This window comes from Penicillium alfredii, assembly GCF_028826965.1.
Source record: "Penicillium alfredii strain IBT 34128 chromosome Unknown utg000001l_segment0_segment0, whole genome shotgun sequence".
NCBI classification, from domain to species: Eukaryota; Fungi; Ascomycota; class Eurotiomycetes; order Eurotiales; family Aspergillaceae; genus Penicillium; species Penicillium alfredii.
The window spans coordinates 2,760,118-2,782,878 of NW_026622698.1; the positions used below are offsets into that span (position 1 = coordinate 2,760,118).

The window sequence follows — 22,761 nt, forward strand, 5'->3', positions numbered from 1 at the left end:
CTATATATAAACCGGCTGGCCTTGGGCTTGATATGATAGAGATCACACAGCATTAGGATATACTTATATTCATCATGCTTCGAATGCTTCTTGTTTTTCTCTTCTCGAGTTTGGTCTTAGCTGCCTCAAAGACCGCCCGCTGTCGGTGTTGGCCACATGAAAAATGCTGACCCTCGCACCAGCAGTGGTCTCTGAATGACACCATTTAGGGCAACCTGGTCGCTGTTCGACCACCAGCCTCGGTGTGCCATACCGAGAACTTTAGTCAGAAGGCATGCAAAGCCGTTACAGGCCTCTGGTCAGACTCGAACTGGCGCGCTGCGCAGCCGGGTTCCGTGCAATGGACAAACTGGGAAGCTTGGCCCGAACATAACCAGAGCTGCTCTGTCGAAACATCTCGGAGCGTCAAGTGCGGACCAGGCCGTATTTCACTGTACTCAGGGAAGGTCCACTAGGCCTCGTATATTCAGAAGAAGGCTGTCCAGTTTGCAAAGACACACAACCTGCGTCTGGCCATTAAGAACTCGGGTCATGACTTCCTGGGTCGCTCCACTGCTCCGGAGTCTCTGAAGATCTTAACTCAGGGCATGAGGGACATCAAAGTCGACGATGACTTTTTGCCTACCGGGGCGCCGAAGCACAAGGTAGAGGGCCATGCCGTCACCATCGCAGCGGGAGTGGACCTATCGGAGCTCTATGCTGCAGTGGCGCAACATAAACGAGTATTGCTGCGGGCTCTTCTCACATGGTTGGCGCGGCTGGGGGTTATATCCAGGGTGGAGGTCATTCGCCTATCGGCACATAGAAGGGACTGGCATCTGACAATGCCCTTGAGTTTGAAGTCGTGACGACCAATGTGAGTGAATGGCCTCCCAACACGTATGAGATAGCAACTAATGACGCATAGCATAGGGCACTTTGACCGCTGCGAATGCGTATCACAATACCGATTTGTTCTGGGCTCTGCGCGGTGGAGGTGGAGGCACGTTTGGAGTGGTCGTCAGCGTCACGGTCCGCACGTTCCCCGAGGTGCCCGTGGTGGTAGCCAATCTCAACATCACCACTGGGCTCGGTCCGCAGTTCTGAAAGGCTTTTAGCCAGTTCCATGCAGGGCTCCCAGCCCTCAATGAGGCCGGTGGGTCTGGCTATTATTTTGGCATGCCGATCCTACCACTCAATGCGACGGCGAGCGTTTCATCCATCATATCTCTGCTGGTTTTCCCGAACGTCACTGACAAGGCGGTGATCGACAAGTTGTATGCACCACTGCATTCCAAACTGCGACAGATCCCGGGGGCTGCCGTGCAATACACGTTCATTCCCTTCCCTACTGTCAACTCGACCTTTTCCACCATGCTTCTGTAAGGAAAGGCAAACAGCATCGGGGGTGTGGCGCTTCTCACGTCACGCCTTTATTCAAAGGCCCTGTTGACTTCTAAAGATGGTCCGGACCGGCTTGCCAAGGCATGGAACAGCATCAGTTTCAAGGCCGGCGAAGGCTTCACCGGCCATGTGGTCGCGGGTTGCGCCGTTGCAACTAATGCGGACAATATTGACAGCGCGGTAAATCCGGCCTGGAGGAAGACCGCCACTCACATGCTCTTCGGGAGAAGCTGGAATGACAACTCAACCCTGGCACAGCAAAAGGCACTCATCAGGAATACGACTGACGCGGAGGTACCAATCCTTCGATCCGTGGAAGGTAAAGATCATATGGGTGGGGCGATAACTACCCCCGTTTGTATCGCCTCAAGCAAAAGTGGGATCCCACGGGATTCTTCATTTCACGCAAAAGCGTGGGCAGCGAGGACTGGGTCGATGTCGGCCTCTGTTTGAATCGCTGAGGGATGGGTATTTTGAAATTCTTGGGTAGTTCCGTGTTTAAATGCCACTCTAGATCACTCGCGAGCTTGTCCATACAAGTAGTTCGTTAGAGCCCGAGAGGGCGGAGAATGTATTTCATTGCTTTGGTATATTGAGCTGCAATCCACCGTTGCAGACATTCTGGTAGGTGGACTCGGAGTCTGGGCTGTCAAGTGTTTTCTGGGTGGCTGATCAAACTGCTGATAAGAGTATCCACGCCACTTCATGGCCGGGCTTTGTGGTTGAAACTCAGCACAGCTTTCTTTTCATCGAAAAATATGCATCGACGATTTTTTTTCCCACCGTCTCGCTCCACATATAGCCTCCGGCCACATGCCATGCCACGTGGGGTAGACATTCCCGTTGATTAGGAATCCATGGGCCGGGTCTTGTTGTGGTATATGATAACAATGTACCAGTTGGACTGAGGTGTTTGCGTAGCACAAGGTCAGACCCGTTCCTCAAGGTATATTAATCCGGGCCATCGCGCTCTATTTCTTGTCTTTAAAGGCAGGCTGCTGCTCCATGGTCTGCGAAATGAAACTCCGCAGCGCAGACCATCGATTACCCGTCGAATTTGACTGCGGATTGGTGTCAGTGGCCGTTGTGATGCCAGACATCTGAGCCATGTTTTTCGCAAAGCGGTCCCGCTCCACCTTCTCCAGCTTTTCACGGCGCTTCATCGCCCCCGGCTTGTGCCTCAATGTCTTTTGTTTGATCACATTCACTTGACTCGAGGCATCATGGGAGTCATCAGCGGCTTCAGGCAATGCGTCGGCCAAGGACTCGAGGTTGGTGGCGAGTTTCTTTGATGCACGTCGACGCTTGGGGGTCTTGTGTTTTTCAATCTTGGACAGCAGCGCCGAATGCTTGATCTGGCGCTTATCCTTCTTGCTGGTACGGAAATCATCTCCAAAGAGACCCGATCTAGGGGCACCCCGCGATACTGTCTTTGCCATCACGAAAAGAAGAAACAGAAAAACGATAATTAACCGGCGGGATGTGGATCAGGGGAGAAGTACATGTGAGATCGGGAGAAAATTCGCCGCCGACCTCGGGCGTCTCCCGTCGGATTTGCTCACCGCCCGGGCCCACCGTTCTCCACTCTCCGACACACTTGGCCCTGTTGGGTTCACCCAGACAACCAGACAACCAAAAAGAAAAGCAAAAAAAAGAAAAAAAAAGAATCATCGCGAAAACGCTCGGAAAGGCTGTGACGTTACTTTATCGCCTTCCTGCAACAGCCATTGCCCAGATCCACACGGGTGAGTCCATACCCCCTCGCCCATGACATCAGTTCCATTGGGCGACATCCGGGTCCCTGGTCTGATTGAGATCATAGGGGCTCCCAGCACGAGGACTTTTATGGATGCTTTCCCCAACTCGCCATTATCGGATCTACTTTCCTAAGATCAGAACCACGGCCCATCTACCTCGGTCGCCTTTAGCCACCCGGTTCCAAACCCCACGAGTCTTCACCCGTTCGCCCCCGGCTTCTCCAGGCATTTTTAAACCCGCCTCTGCCTCCGGTGGATTTGTGTCGCGCAGATCATTTTCTTCGGTTTCTTTATTCTCCAATATGGGTTCTCTCGGTACATTCCAGCGAAAGCACAAGCTCGCCGTGGTGGGCTCCGGTAACTGGTAAGGCTTGAATCTTAGATGGCGCATCCACATAGAGCGCTGGCTCTAATCTTTTGTGACTAGGGGCACCGCCATCGCTAAGATCGTTGCCGAAAATGCCGCAAGCAATCCCGATATCTTCGAGCAGACGGTGGAGATGTGGGTGTTTGAGGAGAACGTCGAGATCCCCAAGACCTCGCAAAACTACGATCCTTCAAACCCGGGTCCCCAGAAACTGACTGAAGTGATTAATCGTACCCACGAGAACGTCAAGTACCTCCCAGGAGTCCAGCTGCCTACCAACTTGCACGCGAACCCGTCGGTGGAGGATGCCGTTAAGGACGGCACGATCCTCGTTTTTAACCTGCCCCATCAATTCATCCTCAAGACCTGCGAGCAGCTGAAGGGCAAGATCCTGCCCTTCGCTCGCGGGATTTCGTGCATCAAGGGTGTAGATGTCAACGAGTCGGGAATTCACCTCTTCTCAGAAACGATTGGCAGGACACTTGGTATCTACTGCGGTGCGCTGTCCGGTGCCAACATCGCCAACGAGGTTGCCAATGAGAAATGGTCTGAGACCAGCGTTGCCTACGACCCCCCGCCCATGGACTCGAAGGCGCCTACTCCTCAGCGGACCCCTACTTCCTCCCAAATCGATCTGGTGCAGTTTGAACACAAGGATACCTCAGGGCAGTTGTCAAAGATCAAGTTGAAAGCGCTTCCCTCCGAGTACCCGCCTGTCGACCATGCCGTGCTCAAGGCGCTCTTCCACCGCCCCTACTTCCACGTGCGTGTGGTCCACGATGTCGCCGGTGTCTCTATCAGTGGTGCCCTTAAGAACATCGTTGCCCTGGCCGCCGGCTGGGTCGACGGCATGGGATGGGGTGACAACGCCAAGGCCGCCGTGATGCGCGTGGGACTTCTGGAGATGGTCAAGTTTGGCGACAAGTTCTTTAGCGCCACCATTGACCAGCGCACCTTCACCGAGGAGAGTGCCGGTGTCGCCGACTTGATTACCAGCTGCGGTGGTGGTCGCAACTTCCGATGTGCCAAGCACAGTGTTGAGCGCAACCAGCCCATCGAAGAAATTGAAAAGGCCGAACTCAACGGTCAAAAGCTGCAGGGAACCTTGACGGCTGTGGAGGTCAACCGCTTCCTGAAGAAGCAGGGCCTCGAGGACGAGTTCCCCCTTTTCACTGCTGTTTACCGTATGTGACTTCACCTGCCAATATTCTGAGGGATAAAAGCTAACATACTTGCAGGAATCTTGGAGGGCAGCATGTCGGTCGCGGAGATTCCTTCGCACATCGAGCGGTAAATCCTCTTTTATCGGCCCTACCTTCATGTGTGTGTTGTTAATTGCGGAAACTGGATTTCCTTTATAGCCCCCCTCAGACCCGTTCCCCGAGTTCTCCTTCGCATGGTGAAAATGGTGACAGCCCTCGGTTGACAGGCGCACGACTTTGATTTCTCTTTTTATCGGCACGGGGCATTTGAGGTTGTAGATAGACTCATGGCTGTATCTGTCACTTAGCATGCTTTTCAAATAGAATTGATTTGGGCGCACTGAGATAGATTGACACTTCTGACACTTCGACTTTGACTAGTAACGTCTTGAGGAACAAGGTAGTTTCTGTAGTTTCTTGGCAAGGCTAAGATAGCTGTCACTCCCGAGACATCTATGATGATCAACATCGATGATCCGCAGTATATTTTGATGCGACACCGATATCCAACCCACGAGACTCAAAGGAATTAGAGCAATGGGGATCAATCGATATGAGGGTATCTGTAGAGTTCTAAATTAACATAAACAATTGAATATCTCCTCAGATCCATGGAATGTATGTGCTGTAGAGCCAAGGCGCATCCAATGCATGATGTCATGCTCCCCGCGGGGCCCAGGAACACAACTGAGGGGAAATCCTTCTCTTCCCTGCTTCCTGCCACCTTCGCTTCGACTTTCGCTCTGTGTCTTCTCCATTCTTTTCTCACGGATTCATAACCCCAAAAGACTAAGGGTAGAGCTGTTCCAAATTTTGCCTGTGTTGCAACTTCGGTAGCCCGTGAGTGATCCGGTCGTTCGAGATCAGCAATTGCAATGGGCGCCTCACGCCAAATCTACCTTCTTCCACTGAAGGATGACGGCTCCCCTGATGTACCGGGCGGGTATATCTATTTGCCACCCCCAAAGCCTGTGGCGCATGTGCTACGGTTCATCATCGAGGGAACCAGCTCGATCTGCCGACAAGGTAGCCTATGGGTGAACATCCCTGAGGAGGGCAAGCCCTTCGATCGCCATGCCTTTCGGGAATTCAGGTACAATTTCTGTTCTTGCTTGATCCCTGTTGGGGTGGGAATTGGCGGTTGCTGAGCAGCAGTAGATTGCAACCCAATTTCAACCAGAACATCGAGGTCGACATTCCCGTCACATCCGCGGGTGCATTTGCCTTCTACACGACGTTCTCTCCACTGCCTGAGTTTTCGGTGGCAGCTGTGCCCACTCCAGAACCAACTCGGACACCAACTCATTACATTGACGTGTCGCCGAGTCTGACGTTGCGTGGGAATGAATTGCCCCTGACAGCGCTTTCCATTTTCTCGGTCATTTCCAAGTTCATGGGACAGTACCCTGCTGATTGGGACAAGCATCTCCATGGAATTAGTCAACGTCACTACAATATGGTTCATTTTACGCCCTTGATGCAGCGCGGGTCGTCGAATTCTCCATATAGTATCTTTGACCAGCTGTCTTTTGACGCTGCCTTGTTTCCTAATGGAGAAGAGGATGTTTCGTCTTTGGTTTCAAGGATGGAGAAAGACTATGGGCTCTTGACTTTGACTGATGTTGTCTGGAACCACACAGCCAACAATAGCAAATGGTTAGAAGAACACCCGGAATCGGGTTACAGTGTTGATACTGCTCCGTGGCTGGAGGCGGCACTCGATCTAGACACAGCACTATTGAAATTCAGTGATGACCTCCAGAGCCTTGGTCTACCAACCGAGTTCAAAACTGTCGAGGATCTGGTGACGGTCATGAACGCACTGCGGAAACAAGTCATTAATGGCATTCGCTTATGGGAGTTCTACGCTCTTGATGTCAAAAGAGACACAAAACACATCCTGGATGCTTGGACTAACGGAAAGGATGATCGTACAAGCATTGAGCATGTCGATTTACAAGACCTGAAGAAAGGAACGCCCAAGCAACAAGCGGCATTCATTCGTGAACACGCGATCCCGACCTCGAAGCAGGTCCTGGGAAGATTCGAGCGCAGCATTGATCCAACAATAGGCGCAGGCATTCTGACCGTCCTCTTCGGTGATTACGATCAAGCGAGCTCGGATCTTCCGGGGATCGAAAGCTGCTTGTCCAAGCTTCTCGACGAAGTCAATCTGCCTTTCTATAAAGAATACGATGCAGATGTGGCTGAGATTATGGATCAGCTGTTCAACCGCGTCAAGTATCTCAGAATCGATGACCATGGTCCCAAGATGGGCCCCGTCACGAAGGGAAACCCTCTGATCGAGACCTACTTCACTCGCCTTCCGCTCAATGAGGTCACCAGAAACCACAATCCCAAGGCTCTGGCTTTGGTAAACAATGGCTGGATCTGGAACGCCGATGCAATGCGAGATAACGCCGGCCCCGATTCCAGGGCCTACCTTCGCCGTGAAGTCATCGTATGGGGTGATTGCGTGAAGCTTCGATACGGAAGTTCGCCAAGCGACAGCCCATTCTTGTGGGATTTCATGACCCGCTACACTCGCTTGATGGCCAAATACTTTTCTGGATTCCGAATCGACAACTGCCATTCGACACCCCTGGTGGTTGCGGAGTATCTCCTGGACGCAGCGCGCAAAGTGCGACCCGACTTGACCGTCTTTGCAGAGCTATTTACGGGCTCCGAGGAAGCCGACTACGTGTTTGTGAAACGTTTAGGCATCAATGCTCTGATTCGTGAGGCCATGCAAGCCTGGAGTACGGCCGAGTTGAGTCGATTGGTTCATCGCCACGGTGGCAGCCCGATTGGCAGTTTTGATGTGGATCTTCCTTCCGCTGGGAGTAGCCATGCAATTGCTTCTGCGAAGGATGGCAATGCTGATGGGAAAATCACTCACATTCGACCATGCCCCGTTTCAGCATTATTCATGGATTGCACTCATGACAATGAGGTGCCTGCCCAAAAGCGCGATGCCAGAGATACTCTTCCAAATGCGGCTCTTGTTGCCATGTGTGACTCTGCAACTGGTAGTGTAATGGGCTACGACGAGGTGTATCCCAAGCTTGTCGACCTTGTCCATGAGACCCGACGATATAGCTCCGAGATATCTGGATCCGACGATTTACACATCGGCTCCGGCGAGGGAGGGATTGGGGGTGTTAAGAAGCTGTTAAATAAGCTTCACACCATGATGGGAGTCGAGGGCTACGATGAAACTCATATCCATCATGACGGTGAATTCATCACCGTCCACCGAGTACACCCGAAGACCCGAAAGGGCATCTTCCTCATTGCGCATACTGCATTTCCCGGCAACGACAACGGTGGGATCATGGATCCTACTCATATTGCTGGCACCCGAGCCAGGCACCTTGGATCATGGTTGCTGGAAGTGGATGCAGACGATGGGACAAAAGAAAAGGTCTTGTCTGACGATAAACATCTGAAAGGTCTTCCCAGCCGCACCCGCAGTCTTGAAAGTATCAAGATCGAGGAGAATGGCAATGATGTCACAATTTCCGTCCTTGATACCTTTGCACCTGGTTCAATTGCTCTTTTCGAGACATCGATTCCTGGCGCAAAGCACGCTGATGGACTGGACAACTACATCAAGAGCGGAGTCGACGAGGCATTTTCCGAGCTCAGTCTGATTGATTTGAATTTCGTGCTCTACAGATGTGAGGCCGAGGAGAGAGATTTCAGCGACGGCAATGATGGTGTGTACAGCATTCCAAACCATGGTCCTCTCATCTATGCCGGGCTTCAAGGCTGGTGGAGTGTTCTTGAAGACATCATCAAGTACAACCAGCTTGGTCATCCACTATGTGATCACTTGCGGCAGGGCCAGTGGGCTCTGGACTACATAATTGGGCGCATGGAGACTGTGGCCACCAAGGAAGGATACGTCGCCCTGCACAAGCCTGCGGCATGGCTACGTGACAAGTTCAATGCTGTTCGCGGTCTGCCCAGCTTTCTGCTCCCCAGGTACTTTGCAATCATTATTCAGGTCGCTTACAATGCTGCGTGGAAAAGAGGCATCCACCAGTTCGGTGACCTTGTGCGACACGGGCAGGAGTTCATCCATCAACTAGCTATGGTCAGCGTACAGCAAACCGGCTTTGTCAACTCGGCTTCCTTGTGGCCTACCAAACAAGTTCCTAGTCTCGCAGCCGGCTTGCCGCATTTTGCGGTTGACTGGGCCCGATGCTGGGGTCGAGATATTTTTATCTCTATTCGTGGCCTTTTCCTCTGTACAGGGCGGTTTGACGATGCTAAGAAGCATATAATTGCTTTTGCAAGCGTACTCAAACACGGTATGATTCCGAATCTTCTCAGCAGTGGCAAACTGCCCCGATACAACTCCCGCGACTCCGTCTGGTTCTTCCTGCAAGCAATCCAAGATTTTACCGAGATGGCCCCGAACGGTATTTCTCTGCTGCAAGAGAAAGTGCCTAGACGGTTCTTGCCCTACGACGACACTTGGTTCCCATTCGATGACCCTCGTGCTTACTCCAAGTCTCCCACGGTTTTGGAGGTCATTCAGGAGGTGTTTCAGAGACATGCACGTGGCATGTCGTTCCGAGAATACAACGCCGGATCGAATCTGGATGTTCAAATGAAACCTGAGGGCTTCCAGATTGATGTGAATGTCGACTGGAATACGGGTTTCATTTTCGGTGGCAGCCAGAATAACTGTGGCACCTGGCAAGACAAAATGGGTGAGAGTGAAAAGGCTGGTAATAAAGGTGTTCCTGGGACTCCACGCGACGGTGCCGCTATCGAGATCACGGGCCTTCTCTACAGTGCCTTGACATGGGTCACACGCCTGCATGAGTCCCAAGTCTATCCCTACGAGGGCGTCGAGACTGGAGACGGCAAAACAGTCACATTTGCCGAATGGGCCCGAAGGATCAAAGAGAGCTTTGAAAGATGCTACTATGTCCCTAGCGACTCCAGCGAGGACAGCCATTACGACGTGGACTCCAAGATCATCAACCGCCGGGGCATCTACAAGGATGTGTACAAGTCAGGCAAGCCCTTTGAGGACTACCAACTGCGTGGCAATTTCCCCATTGCCATGTCGGTAGCACCTGAGCTTTTCGACCCCGTCAAAGCGCTCACTACCCTCTCGATTGCCGATGCAGCCATCCTCGGTCCCGTGGGCGTGGCGACCCTCGACCCATCTGATCTCAACTATCGCCCGTACTACAATAACTCCGAGGACTCGGCCGACTTCGCCACCTCCAAGGGCCGCAATTACCATCAGGGTCCGGAATGGGTCTGGCAACGCGGCTATTTCCTTCGCGCCTTGCTGCACTTTGATCTCTCTCGCCGAAAGACGGCCGAGGAGCGAACCGAGTCTTTCCAGCAGGTGACCCGGCGACTGTATGGATGCAAAAAGGCGTTGCGGGAAAGCCCCTGGAAGGGCCTGACGGAGTTGACCAACAAAGCTGGCGAACATTGTGCTGACTCGGTAGGTTTTCTTTTCTCTTCTTCTCTCCTCGAAATACTCAATTGATCATCTGATGCTGACTATGTTTCAGTCCCCTACCCAGAGCTGGTCCGCGGGCTGTCTCCTCGATCTCTACTACGATGCTTCAAAAATCGCCTAGAGTGTTGTTTTTTGGTCATTTGAATAGATGCTTCTGGCCTTTGCACGCTACACATCCCCTTTTTTTTTGGTTTGGATTCCATTCACAACATCGTGTAAAACAAACGCATAATACACTTGTCTGTTGTTGTTTTGGTTGATTACATTTTTCGTCCTTCATCATTTGATCGGGTTTTGAATTGGACTGCATGATAGCGCTAGATATATATAGAGCCAATCTGATGTACAGAGTTAGGTCATACAGCTGATGAGATAGTTCGGGAAATACACCGATATTTCAAACAATTCACGGTACTTTCAGGACAAAATGACTCGCTATGCAGTAGAATATGATCATTAAGAGGCTCGTAGATCAATGCAAAGGGGTGAGTTTGAAGTCATCCACCAATGTCCAGGTGCCCGACTTAATCGATGCTGACTCAGCCATCTGCATGCCGAAGCGCCGAAAAACAAACCTTGGAAGGGAGAGCTCCCTCGCATTGTATTCTCTTGCGAGACTCGACGTGGTGCTCTACGGTGATACACGAACATTCCTCTGATCTGCCGGCAGCCGAGCTCCCGAGCCCATCGCCTCTCCTCGCATCCTTCTGACGTCAGTTGTTTTTGGGTGATCTTCCAGGTAGCCCTAGATGAATTGGTAGCTCGTGCACCTACCCCATCACCGAATTACCACTTCAAACCTCCCTCTCGAGGCGCCGCCACTACCTTCTCACACCCAGAAGCGATGTCTCTTACGACATCCGCGATCACCTCCGTGTGGACCGCGCTTGCCGACGACTCCGACGATGGGCCAGAGAAACGGTGGGACGACCAGACAAGAGAGCAGCGCGATCTGTACACGCAGTTTGTGATAAGCTCTGCGCTGGGTCTGGGTGCTTTTCTGACATTTTGTGTATGTTTTGGGTCCTTTGCAGAGATCGTTTGTCTGGTTCTCGCTGACCGCACGGGCATCCTTAGGTTTTGCGGCCCAAGTGGACGGGGCTATATGCAGCCCGAAGACGACAGCGATGCGCCGCGTCGCGCTTACCCGAACTTCCGGATACCTTGTTTGGTTGGATCCCGGTCTTATATCGTATCACTGAGGAGGAGGTGCTGCAATCTGCGGGCTTGGATGCTTATGTGGTAAGCGCCGACATTATGCAGAGTCGTGCAAGAAATCATTTCTAACACAGAAGCTTCCTGGCAGTTCCTCTCCTTTTTCAAATTCGCTATTCGCTTCTTGTTGGCTGTCTTCGTGTTCGCCGTCGCAATTATCCTTCCTCTCCACTACAAATACACCGGCAAATATGGGGTTCCTGGCTGGGACAATAATGATTCGCCCCATAACAAGACTATGAGTGTCATTGGCACGTTGGGAAAAGATAAGGAGAAGCCCATCACAGATCCGGGATATTTGTGGATCTATGTTCTCTTCACCTACGTTTTCAGCGGCTTGGCCGTCTACTTGCTTCTTCAGGAAACAAACCGCATCATCCGCACCCGACAGACATATCTCGGCAACCAGACCAGTACCACTGATCGTACGATTCGCTTGTCTGGTATTCCTCCGGAATTGGCCTCGGAAGAGAAAGTAAAAGAATTCGTGGAGGGCCTTCAGGTCGGCAAAGTGGAGAGTGTCACGCTATGTCGAAAATGGCACGAACTGGATGACCTGATAGACGAGCGGATGAAAGTGCTTCGAAAGCTCGAGAGATCATGGACGAAGCATCTCGGATATAGACGGAGAAGGAGTGTTGGGAATACGTTGCCACTCACCAATCAACCGCATGCTTCGAGCGTGCGAGATGAAGACAATGAAAGATCGCAACTACTTTCGGAAGCCGAGCAAGACTATGCATCTCGAGACCTTCGTGCGCGGCCGAGGGTTCGTATCTGGTATGGGCCATTCAAACTTCGGTATCGCATGATTGATGCAATCGACTACTACGACGAGAAGGCACGGAAGATCGATGAACAGATTCACGCCGCGCGGGAAAAAGAATATTCCCCCACTGAGATCGCGTTTGTCACGATGGAATCTATTGCGGCCTCCCAGATGCTCGTGCAAGCGATCCTCGACCCGCATCCTTTGCAGATGTTCGCTCGGCTTGCCCCGGCCCCGGCCGATGTCATCTGGAAAAATACCTATCTCTCTCGCTCCAGACGAATGACACAGTCGTGGTCCATTACGCTTGTCATTGGCTTTCTCACTGTGTTTTGGTCCGTTCTTTTGCTCCCAATTGTGGGATTGCTGGAAATGAAAACCCTCCACAAGGTTGTTCCCAAGCTTGCGGAGGCTCTTGAGGTTCATCCGATTCTCTCGTCTTTGGTTCAAACCGGATTGCCGACTCTAGCGTTTTCGCTGTTAACAGTGGCCGTGCCGTACTTGTATGAATGTGGGTTACCTGAGTCTCCCTATCATGTGAAACTTATTGACTAATTGTGTACCCAGGGCTCTCGAACAACCAAGGAATGATGTCGCGCGGCGACGTTGAGCTGTCTATCATCTCCAAAAACTTCTTCTTTTCCTTCTTCAACATCTTTTTGGTCTTTACCGTGTTTGGTACCGCGAACGGTTTCTACGGATTGTGGGAAAACCTCCGGGACGCCTTCAAAGATGCCACAACCATCGCCCTAGCTCTGGCGACGTCGTTGGAAGGTCTCGCGCCCTTCTATATCAATCTGCTGGTCCTGCAGGGATTGGGTTTGTTCCCCTTTCGACTCCTCGAGTTTGGCAGTGTTGCTTTGTACCCCATCCATTTCCTCACGGCTCGAACGCCGCGGGAATATGCCGAGTTGGCAACTCCACCCCAGTTCAGCTACGGCTTCTCGATCCCGCAGACCATTCTCGTGTTGATCATCTGCGTTGTATACAGCGTGTTTCCCAGCTCGTGGCTGATCTGTCTCTTCGGCCTGGTCTACTTCACGGTCGGCCAATTCATCTATAAATACCAACTCCTGTATGCCATGGACCACCAACAGCACTCGACCGGCCGCGCCTGGCCGATGATCTGCAACCGCGTGTTTGTGGGGCTGGTGGTCTACCAGCTAGCCATGATCGGCGTGCTAGCCTTGCGCCGCAATATCACGCGTTCGCTGCTCCTCGTTCCTCTTTTGGGATGCACCGTGTGGTTTACCTATTGGTTTGCGCGGACTTATGAGCCTCTGATGAAATTTATCGCGCTCAAGAGTATAAACCGTGACCAACCTGATCCCGGCGAGATTACCCCGTCTCCCTCTTCTACATTCTCCCCGCCGTCGGGCTTAGATCGCGATGCGCTCCCGATCCGTATTGGCGGGCAAGAGCTTGGGCTGCGGCTGAAGAAGTACGTCAACCCCAGCCTAATCCTGCCACTTCATGATGCTTGGCTTCCGGGCCACAGCCCTGCGCAGGGCAATGGGGCACCATTGTTCGACGTCCACGAGACGCAGAACCATGCCTCCCATTGAATATCCTCGTTTTCCCGTTGTGTTTAATATTCCGTTTTCCTTTTCTCTTTCTATACCCTTTTTCTGTTCTTTTGGACTCATCCATGACGATGTACGACTGATACCTCTCTCGTTTTCTGGTCACTCTTATTTCGGTTTTTTTTTTTTTTTTCATCTTCGGTGTGCTGCCTGGGTTGGCGTCTTTCGTTTTACGCACACAAGTATGGGGCTTTCGGGTAGTCTGTGTAGATGTTAAATAAAAATTTCTCGCATTGTCCGCGTGAGCTGAGATGGTCTCTTGACTGCGGCTGTCTCGCCCCAATTTTCCACGATGGGACGAGTTGCCTATGGAAGGAATCGCTATTTTTGTCTCTTGTCCACATTCCAAGCGGCTTCGATGGGCCCGTGGCGAACGTGGTCGATGAACTCTGTTCCTTGATGGGTTTCTTTTCGCCCAAGAACATCCTAGTATCAGAGGAATGGAGGGCCCGCTCGAGCAGCGATGGAATATCTCCCTTGCAAATCAAGCAACTAAGAGAGACCTCAGTACGAAACTGTGTTGGTGAAGAAGTGGATCAAGTGCCAAGAAGGCTGCACTCGGCAGCATTCCTCGCGTGTTTCCCCGTGGAATGCGATGTTGCAGATGGAGCCAGGGATTCATGCACAGTCCTGAGAGAGACACGGCCCTTTTGGCTGGTTTATTTTCAGGTGTATACTCGTATACCAGTATACCAGTGTACTGGTTATACGCAGACTCGAATTGCCTCGTTGCCTCTTCCATTCCCAAGGATCCGCTGGCCGAGCGGCCTTGGACTTGGGCGCTCCACTTTTTCTTCGATCGACCTTCCATCGCGCAAACCCGATGTTCTCCCGCCCGAGTTGTCGACGTCAGACCCGTCAAGCTGGTCTCCGATGGCAACCAAGTGGCGTGCAGCTGAACATGACTGCTGCACGAGTTTCTCCCCCAGGGGCCATTGTGTGAAGAGCTGTTAGAGAGAGGAGGAAACCGGTAACCCTTGCCGCGTCTCATCTGTGGTTTCATTTTATCTGATTTCGCCCGCTTTCAGTGCCACTGCGGCCGTCAAATACAACCTTGCACATATTTTTTTTCCTTCTCTTTTTTCCTGTTCGAATTTTCAAATCCCGCTTGCTACGATATCTTCGAGCGAAGGTAACCCTCGGCCATGGCATTTTCCGGACGATAAGTGCTGGCCTTCGGACCGACCAGATTTCCTACTAGACTGTTACTAGACTCTACTATAGATTCTAGTACATGGCGTCGGGTGTCACACCCAGGTCAAGATCTGTCGGACAGTGTGTACGATCGATCATCCCGGTCGTTTCGTCACTCGCTTTTCATTTCTTGGGTGTATTTCTTCGCCCAAGGTGGCTGGAGACCAGCGGCTTGATCTACTGTTCAAGGGAGACGCCCCCGCCATTGGGATTCTGGCAACCCTTTGCCAGCCGTTTTATCCTCGGGACAAGCTCCAGCATACAAATCTGCAGCTGCAGCGACGAACCGTCTTCGTGCATATCGAAACTCTAGAGTCGAGCGTCGAAATGCGATCGTCCGAGTCTTCCCATGTGGGGCCGCCCAGCTCACATCTAGAAACCCTTCTAGACAAGTCCACTGCACCCCGACAAACTACCACCAGTCAAAGGGAAACTGGGGGTACAATCCCTTTTCAACATGACCGGGATAACTCTTCCCAACCGACAGCCTACTTGCCCTCAGCAGCCAACACCGCTCCGCCGGAGATTCTACTCCAAATCTACTCCATGCTGACGCCCCGAGACTTCGACAATGCGCGGCGGACCTGCTCACAGTGGATGCGGGTCAGTTTGAATCACAGGCTGTTGCAGGGCATGCTACGACGAGCCGGGTGGTGGGATGCCTGGCAGCAAGACTGCGAAAGGCACCGCACCTCGAAACGGCCCGCCGTCGAAGAAAGCGAGGCCTGGAGGATGAGCAAGCGCTTTGCCACCGAGTGCCTTCTGTCAGGACGCAAGACGAACGTCGAGAAGCCGGGCTTCTTGGTGACCACCGTTGTGGATTTCTCGAGTCTCTCGCAAACCTCGCCGGCTAAATCTCGCCGGGTCTCCTCTCACACGGTCTCCCAGGATGCGAGACCGGTGGAGCCACGGGGTGTGTCAATGTTCACTTTCAGTGGTTGTGGCAGATATCTGCTCGTGACGACTGGTTGCATGATCTATGTTTATAGTCTCCGTGCTCGGAGGGCTAGGTCGACTTTGTTATCAGTTGACTCAAGCGATGCTGATTTAGCACCCATCGCAAGCATCGCGTGCCAATCCGAGGTCCTCTCGGTGACCATGGACACTAGTACAGCTCAGCCCGTTGTGGCAGCGTTGCTGCGCAGCCGCGTCGGGATGGTCTGCGATTTGAATGTTCAACCCGAGAAACAGGAAGATAGCGAGAGTGGCAATCCTGCACCCACTGCTGGTCCAGTGGGCAATGGAAAGTCCTCTCCGTCTGCAGCGTCAATAAATCAAAGCTCCCGCCACATGCCAATCGTCGGCTCTTCTTCTCGTCATTACTTTCACAACGTGTGCTCTCCCGACGCTCCACCTCAGACAGTTACAATTTGTCCAGGGCGGCGATGTGTGGCCTTTGGTTGCGCCTCCGGTGTCGAGATCCACTGGGTCGACGAGACAAGCCATTGCGATCAACGAAAGCGTTTCCCCATGTCCCAGCCATCCGAGATTCTACATTTCCTCCCCAATCGTCCAGACATGCCCACAGAGCTGCGGTTGATTTCGTCCCTGGCTGGTCCAGGGATCCTCGACAGCGCAGGATCGCAGTCGCCGCTGCCCAGCCAGTCCAAGAAGACCCAATTCCATCTTCTAGCCGACGTGCAGTCGCTCACTCGACGCCGGCCTTCGAATGGGTCGACGCTCAGCCTCGTACGCGCAACCCACTGCCACCACTACCGAGCAGTCCCCATCAACGACGGCTTCCACATCATCTTCATCGAGCCGCGTACCGGCCTCCTATGCATAGGCTCAGATGCGCCAATCGGCGGCCCAACCAGCCTCACGCGTGCATTCGTCTGCGTGCCCCCGTCCGAGTACGACGCACCCGACGCGAACAAAGAGGCCCGCATGCCGAGCATCTTCGTAGCGGGCTCGGATCTGAGATGGGGCCTGCGAGTCGTCGCCGCATACCAGGACCGCATCGTGCTCTATTCTATCCCGCTGGACGTGTTCAACGTCATCCGCAAGGAGCGCGAGCGCCAAGGCGACGGCGTCATGGGCGACAGCGACCTGGCGCGCGACTGGTTCGTCGACTCCGAGCGCTCCCGCAAGCGCCGTGAGAGCCTCGTGCAGAACCAGAACGGCGACTGGGAGTTCCTGCTGAGCGTCAGCTACCGGCCCACCGCCATGATGTGGCCGTTCAAGATCTACGGCAAGGAGATCGGCCGTGTCGACCGTCTCATCGAGCTGGCCTTGCAGTCCTCTGACGGCGGCGCCCGTATCTGGGCGTTCAGTGCGTCGGGCGAAGCTACCGTCTTCGATGTCGATACTTTCTCCTCCCCCAATGCCCAAAGTCTCGCTGACATCCCTTGCTCGTCCTTGAAAGTTGCCGCAGACGGCAGTCTTGAGCCGACGCGGTTGGTAGAGCGCCGCGACTCGACGCGGCTGATGCCGCTCTCGTCCCGTAAACGCAAATTCGCTGAAACCCGCGATCACTTTTCTGGTCGCTATGGTGCTGCTCTGCAGACGCCTGGCTTTGCTCTGGATGCCTCTGAGCTCGTTGGTGCTGGTCCCACTGGCACGCATGCGGCATTCGGCGACTCCTCTAGTCATCGCACCTCCTTTGCTGCTTGCATTGTGGACTTCAAAATCCCTGAGCTGGGGCCGCGCGAGGGTCGATGGAGGGAGTCGCCGCGTCGAGGCAGCAGAGCGGCCTGTGTATAAGTTGAACGTCTCTAACCCTTTTTTGTTTTGGTTTCATGTTAGTGTTGGTTGTTTATTGAATGTGTTCGGCGTCTATCGGAATTTATACCCATGTCATCCACTCTGCACAATTTTTTTGGAGAAGGCGGATCTGTATATTTGAATCACAACAAATCATCTGATGAAAATCTCACGGGAAATCGTAAGGCCTTTTTTATTTTTTTATTTTTATTTTGGCAGTTCAATGTGCTCGTAAAAGATATCTGCATTTGTTCTCAAAAATTACGTCAAGAAACCCCTCCCATGGATTCATCATCACACAGCTCAGTTTGCTGCGCTGAGTTTCTGTCGTCGAGCCTGCACCGCTTTGGCCAGGGTCTCCAGCACCGCCTCGGTGTCCTCCCAGCCGATACAGGCATCCGTGATACTCACGCCGTACTTGAGACCGGCCTTGCCTTCGGGCGGGACCTTTTGGTTGCCTGGGAACAGGGTATAGATATTAGCATGGATGAATTCACTTGGTGTCACAGTCAGAAACTCACCCTCGTGGATGTTGCTCTCGATCATGACACCCATGATGGCGGTCTCGCCGGCAGCGAGCTGCTCGCCAAGCACGGCCGCCACCTTGGGCTGGTTGCGGTGGTTCTTTTCGGAGTTGCCATGGCTGCAGTCGACCATCAGACGGGGGCGCATGCCCTTGGCCTCGAGTTTGGAGCGGGCGTCGGCGATGCTGGCGGCGTCGTAGTTGGGGCCTTTCTTGCCGCCGCGCAGGATCACGAAGCAGTCCGGGTTACCGACGGTGCCGACAATAGAGACGACACCAGGCTTGGTGACGGACAAGAAGTGGTGCGGGTGCTTCACGGAGCCGATGGCGTCGACGGCGACGTCGAGCGAGCCGTCGGTACCGTTCTTGAAACCAACGGGGAACGACAGACCCGACGACAGCTCGCGGTGAACCTGCGACTCGGTGGTGCGGGCACCGACAGCACCGACGGACAGGCAGTCGGCCAGGAATTGGGGGGAAATAGTGTCGAGCATCTCGCTGGCGATGGGCATGCCCTTTTTGGTCAGGTCCACGAACAGCTGGCGCGACGTGCGCAGGCCCTTGTTGATCTGGAAGCTGTTGTCGATGTCCGGGTCGTTGATCAGGCCCTTCCACCCGACCGTTGTGCGCGGCTTCTCCAGGTACGAGCGCATCACGATTAGCAGGTCGTCCGCGTACTTCTCCTTCAGCTTTAGCAGCCGGTCACAGTATTCCAGCGCCATTTCCGGGTCGTGGATCGAGCACGGTCCGATCACCACCATCAGCCGTTGTCGCTCGTCGTCGCCGTGCACCACTGACACCGCCTCGTCACGGCCCTGCAGCACCGTCGCCCGCGACTTTTCTGTCAATGCGATCTCATGCTGGAGGAGGTTGGGCGGCGTGAGGGGGTTGTAGCCCTTAACTATACTCGGGAGAGGAGGGTTAGCTTGAAAGTCGCACCGCAATTTAGCGCGCAATTTGTGGTCACACGTACTTCTTGAGTCTTCCAGGTGGCTGTGGTTACCCACATTGGTGTTTTCAATGAAGAACTATGCCATGGGGGTTAGATATGGCCTTCGGCTTCATCGAGGGGCCTCTATGAGGGGCAGACTTACCGACATGGCGGGGTAGCCGTTCAAGTGCCGCGATGAGGAGATTGGGCTGGGACAGAGGAGTATATTGTATAAGAAAAAAGTTTCAAGAAACGAGAAGCAAGCCGCGCACAGTTTGAGAGAAAATTTAAGAGAATCGCCGCACACGAAAGCCGCGTTCATGAGTCAATCGAGAAAATACTTCGACACGTGACTCTCGGTGAGCCGCGCCAATAAAAAACAGTGCGATGAAATAAACCCGAGCAACTAGCGGTCCCGCTAACAATGACAGGATCGACCGCTAGCGTAAAAATATATAGCTCCCATCCCACTACATCGAACTCTGTTGCACCCGCTCGTCCAGCTCCTGCAATCCTCGGATGAGGTCCTCACAAATCTGCGCATGCTGGGCCTTTACCGAATGCATCTGTTGGCGATAGAGCTTCAGCCGCACCTCCTGGGCGCACGTCAAATCGTCGAGAATGCGACTGCATCCCTGTCGATAGATCTCGAGCACCCGACTGATGGTGGCTTTTTCTGCCGCCAGCTGACTCGAGAGATGCTACAGCACCTTGAGCACCACGGCCAAATCCCAGAGCAATTCCTACTTACTTGGTTTGTTTCCAGCAGTGTGGCATGAGCATTCTTCTGTGCGGCCTGCAAAGTGGTAATCCATTCCAGCGGATCGGAGATCTCTCCACTGCTTGAATACCGTGGCCCCAGTTGAGGTCGATCTGGAGCGGGGACCTCCGTGGACGCCATCGTTGAAACCTCTGGCGCTGGCATTTCCTCGGGTTCTGCATGTTTGCCCTCAATGGTCCTCTGAGAGGAGACCGGGGCAGCCACAGAAGTCTTTTCGTGGTTGAGACCAACAGCACTTGTGGTCTTGCCAGTGCTGGTACTATTGGAGGACAGGGGAGCTTCATGTTCCGGGTTTTTATGCCATGGGCGAGGCTCGTTGTGTTTCATGTCCTGTGTGTCAATTCCATATTCCAGGAACATGTCTCTCTGGAACTTAGTCCACATAAGATCACTTTCGGTGGATTTCCTGGGGGATGATCCATCTGGGCTTCCGTTGTATTCACTGGAACTGGTGTCAATCTCAGAATGTGCTCGGTCAGCTTCCAGATGTGGAGGGAATGCAAGTCGAGGACTGCCGTTGTAATCAACTATACTGTTCCGAGGGACGGTTCGAGGGGCTTTCAAACATGAGTCATTCGTTTTCATTGTAGTTGTCTCAGCCAACAATGGCTTTTGAGACTCGGGGGTGTGGTCAGTTCCATTCATCTTGGCATGTAAATTCAGGAGGTGGCCAGCTGTTGCTGCATTTGGGCACTCAGATGAGACATCCGAGTTGTACTCGGAGGATTCCGTAGATCGCTGAGACGCCAAAAATCCATCCTGGCCCTGTTTGGTGGCCTGCAGAGTCGTAAGTGCAGAAGAGTTGGCATCTCCCCAATGAACTTCAGACATTGAATGCCGGCCGGTAACCGCATCCCGGCAAACTTCGACACCAGTAGAACATTGACTATTGAATTGGCTTCCCGGTTGCAAAGGCCCTTGGAATGCCGTCTTGGGAATCTGCTGTGAACTGGCAATCTGTTCAGTGACGACATCCTCATTGGCAGTCAACTCGGTGTTATCTTGCTGGGTCAGTATACAATCAGTTGTCGCCTTGGTTAAACCATGGTAAGAGGCCGTTGATTCTTTGCTCAAAGAAGCTTGTGCCAGGGACATGCGTTGGGGTGGTTTGTTCAGCTGCTCAGAATTGTTCGGAAACGAGAGTATATTGGCGGAGGTAATGGTATTCTCTGTAGGAGGCCGAGGCTGGGAGACGATTTCACCTCCACGCAATGCAGCCATCAGCTTTTTTCCAACCACCTTTCCTCTGCCATTGGACCTGGGACTGCGAGGCCCATGTGCATTTTTGCCACGATGATTTGGTCCATTGGATCGAGCGCTCGGTTTCAACCGGCGAGACTTCGGAACAGTAGAGGGGACTGGCTCTGCAGCATTGGTTTCATCCCTTGGGGAAGCGGAAGGTGACGATAAGCGACTCGATATCTCAATGATCTCACGCTGTCCTGTGATTCCTTCACTTGGCTTCTGGTCATGTTCCACTTGCGTCCTCTGGCAGGAAGCACTAGGATACGCAGTCAAAGGTAGTTGGGGACTCGCAGTGCTGCCTTCTCCAGATACCGTGCCGTTCCCCTTGATTGCTTTCTTGCGTTTTCCCGATGCGCGTTGGGGCTTTGGTTTCCTCTTTCGCTTGTCGCCTGTTTTCGTCCGGGCCACATTGGCATTCTGTGGTTCTGGGGAGGAAATCCGAGTTCCCACACTCTCTCCTCTCTCCTCAACTGCCTCGTCATCAGTGGGCCGAAGGTCTTCCTCCCAATCCACCTCCGTCTTTGAATGAGATGTATATACTTTTGGGTGCGAGCGCTTCGACCGAGGGAACACCAAAGACTCCTGCGTGTTGCTCAAAACAATAATTTGCTTCGGGCGGGCCGATCGTCTGTGTTTCATCGAGTGGGTTACTTTCCGTGAGGATCCAGCATTACCCACAGCAGCAGTCTGCAGAGGTTTTCGTTGATCCTCGGCTGCTGTTTGTGTTTCATCGTGAGGAAGAAGCGTCTCGACATTGTGCAGCATCATGTCTGATTTTGGTGAAGAAACCGACTTGGCGAGGTGTTGCGGCTCCGATCCAGCGACTGAAAATAAAGTGCTTATTGTGGGGTTTTGCTCCTGTGAATCTGGTACGGCGTGCTCGATGGCAGCGTTGCGTGAGATGATAGCTCGTGACAAATGATTGGCACCATATGATGTTTCATGAGCCGTGACCAGCTCATCCTCTTCATTACTGTGCAGGCCTCTATTTGTCCTCATGTTTGGGAAGACGGGTGTTGCAGCAGGTACTGCGTTTGGTGCGAACACGCTTGATGGGGAAGAAGTACAATCCCCTGTGGATGGTGAGCTGAATGGTTGAAGTCGCATTGATTTTGCCAAAATGACGTCTCAGGGTCGAAATCGATGAAAGCCGAGGCCACTCTGCGCGAGCACATCAAAGGCGATGGACCGCCTCACACGAACAATCGAACACCCGGGCCAGATATTCCAGCGTCTCTCAGTTGGAAAGGGTGATTACTTTCAGTACACACTGGTGTGATGCAGTCGATGGCTTGACTGTTCAGAAGGGTGCTGTCAGAGCAAAGGCCCCGTCATCCCCGAGATTTACCCCAGTGCCTGGTGCGAGGGTTGTGCAACACGCAGCTATTATGTGCCAGTAGGCTGTCCCGGAACCCTGCAGAGTTCCTGCAGATGCATGGAGATGGCTTCTTCGAAGCTCAAGGAAAGTTGACGCGGCGAAGGACGAGCTGCTAAAAACGCCTACAGGTCACATGATTGTCTTTCGACCATGACTCGCCGTGTTCCTTTATCTCTTCGTCCTTGGAAACCAAGAGAGAGTTCTGCTGTTATGCAGATGATTTCTCCATGGGTTCA

General features: G+C 53.0%; 8 protein-coding genes across 8 annotated transcripts; 5 read left to right on the forward strand and 3 right to left on the reverse strand.

Moving 5' to 3' along the window:
• Positions 1–587: 587 nt before the first annotated feature.
• Positions 588–1,836, forward strand: NUU61_001070 (uncharacterized protein; the record flags this gene model as incomplete). Its single annotated transcript, XM_056651652.1, has 5 exons — positions 588–764; positions 806–856; positions 913–1,072; positions 1,112–1,361; positions 1,476–1,836. The coding sequence occupies 5 exons, from the start codon at positions 588–590 to the stop codon at positions 1,834–1,836; spliced, it is 999 nt and encodes a 332-aa protein (XP_056516502.1).
• A 518-nt stretch (positions 1,837–2,354) lies between these two features.
• On the reverse strand, positions 2,355–2,822 carry NUU61_001071 (FAM207/SLX9 family protein; the record flags this gene model as incomplete). Its single annotated transcript, XM_056651653.1, has 1 exon — positions 2,355–2,822. One exon carries the CDS (start codon positions 2,820–2,822, stop codon positions 2,355–2,357), a length of 468 nt encoding a protein of 155 aa, XP_056516503.1.
• A 620-nt stretch (positions 2,823–3,442) lies between these two features.
• On the forward strand, positions 3,443–4,801 carry NUU61_001072 (glycerol-3-phosphate dehydrogenase family protein; the record flags this gene model as incomplete). The annotated part of the gene is made up of 3 exons (XM_056651654.1): positions 3,443–3,504; positions 3,568–4,691; positions 4,746–4,801. 3 exons carry the CDS (start codon positions 3,443–3,445, stop codon positions 4,799–4,801), a joined length of 1,242 nt encoding a protein of 413 aa, XP_056516504.1.
• A 783-nt stretch (positions 4,802–5,584) lies between these two features.
• NUU61_001073 (putative glycogen debranching enzyme Gdb1) lies at positions 5,585–10,324 on the forward strand (the record flags this gene model as incomplete). Its single annotated transcript, XM_056651655.1, has 3 exons — positions 5,585–5,802; positions 5,868–10,185; positions 10,256–10,324. The coding sequence occupies 3 exons, from the start codon at positions 5,585–5,587 to the stop codon at positions 10,322–10,324; spliced, it is 4,605 nt and encodes a 1,534-aa protein (XP_056516505.1).
• A 723-nt stretch (positions 10,325–11,047) lies between these two features.
• Positions 11,048–13,752, forward strand: NUU61_001074 (putative DUF221 domain protein; the record flags this gene model as incomplete). Its single annotated transcript, XM_056651656.1, has 4 exons — positions 11,048–11,215; positions 11,281–11,445; positions 11,510–12,698; positions 12,755–13,752. The coding sequence occupies 4 exons, from the start codon at positions 11,048–11,050 to the stop codon at positions 13,750–13,752; spliced, it is 2,520 nt and encodes an 839-aa protein (XP_056516506.1).
• Positions 13,753–15,291: 1,539 nt separating this feature from the next.
• NUU61_001075 (F-box protein) lies at positions 15,292–17,667 on the forward strand (the record flags this gene model as incomplete). Its single annotated transcript, XM_056651657.1, has 1 exon — positions 15,292–17,667. The coding sequence occupies one exon, from the start codon at positions 15,292–15,294 to the stop codon at positions 17,665–17,667; it is 2,376 nt and encodes a 791-aa protein (XP_056516507.1).
• Positions 17,668–17,970: 303 nt separating this feature from the next.
• On the reverse strand, positions 17,971–19,290 carry NUU61_001076 (3-deoxy-7-phosphoheptulonate synthase; the record flags this gene model as incomplete). The annotated part of the gene is made up of 2 exons (XM_056651658.1): positions 17,971–19,218; positions 19,285–19,290. 2 exons carry the CDS (start codon positions 19,288–19,290, stop codon positions 17,971–17,973), a joined length of 1,254 nt encoding a protein of 417 aa, XP_056516508.1.
• A 301-nt stretch (positions 19,291–19,591) lies between these two features.
• NUU61_001077 (uncharacterized protein) lies at positions 19,592–22,146 on the reverse strand (the record flags this gene model as incomplete). The annotated part of the gene is made up of 2 exons (XM_056651659.1): positions 19,592–19,807; positions 19,873–22,146. 2 exons carry the CDS (start codon positions 22,144–22,146, stop codon positions 19,592–19,594), a joined length of 2,490 nt encoding a protein of 829 aa, XP_056516509.1.
• Positions 22,147–22,761: the final 615 nt, after the last annotated feature.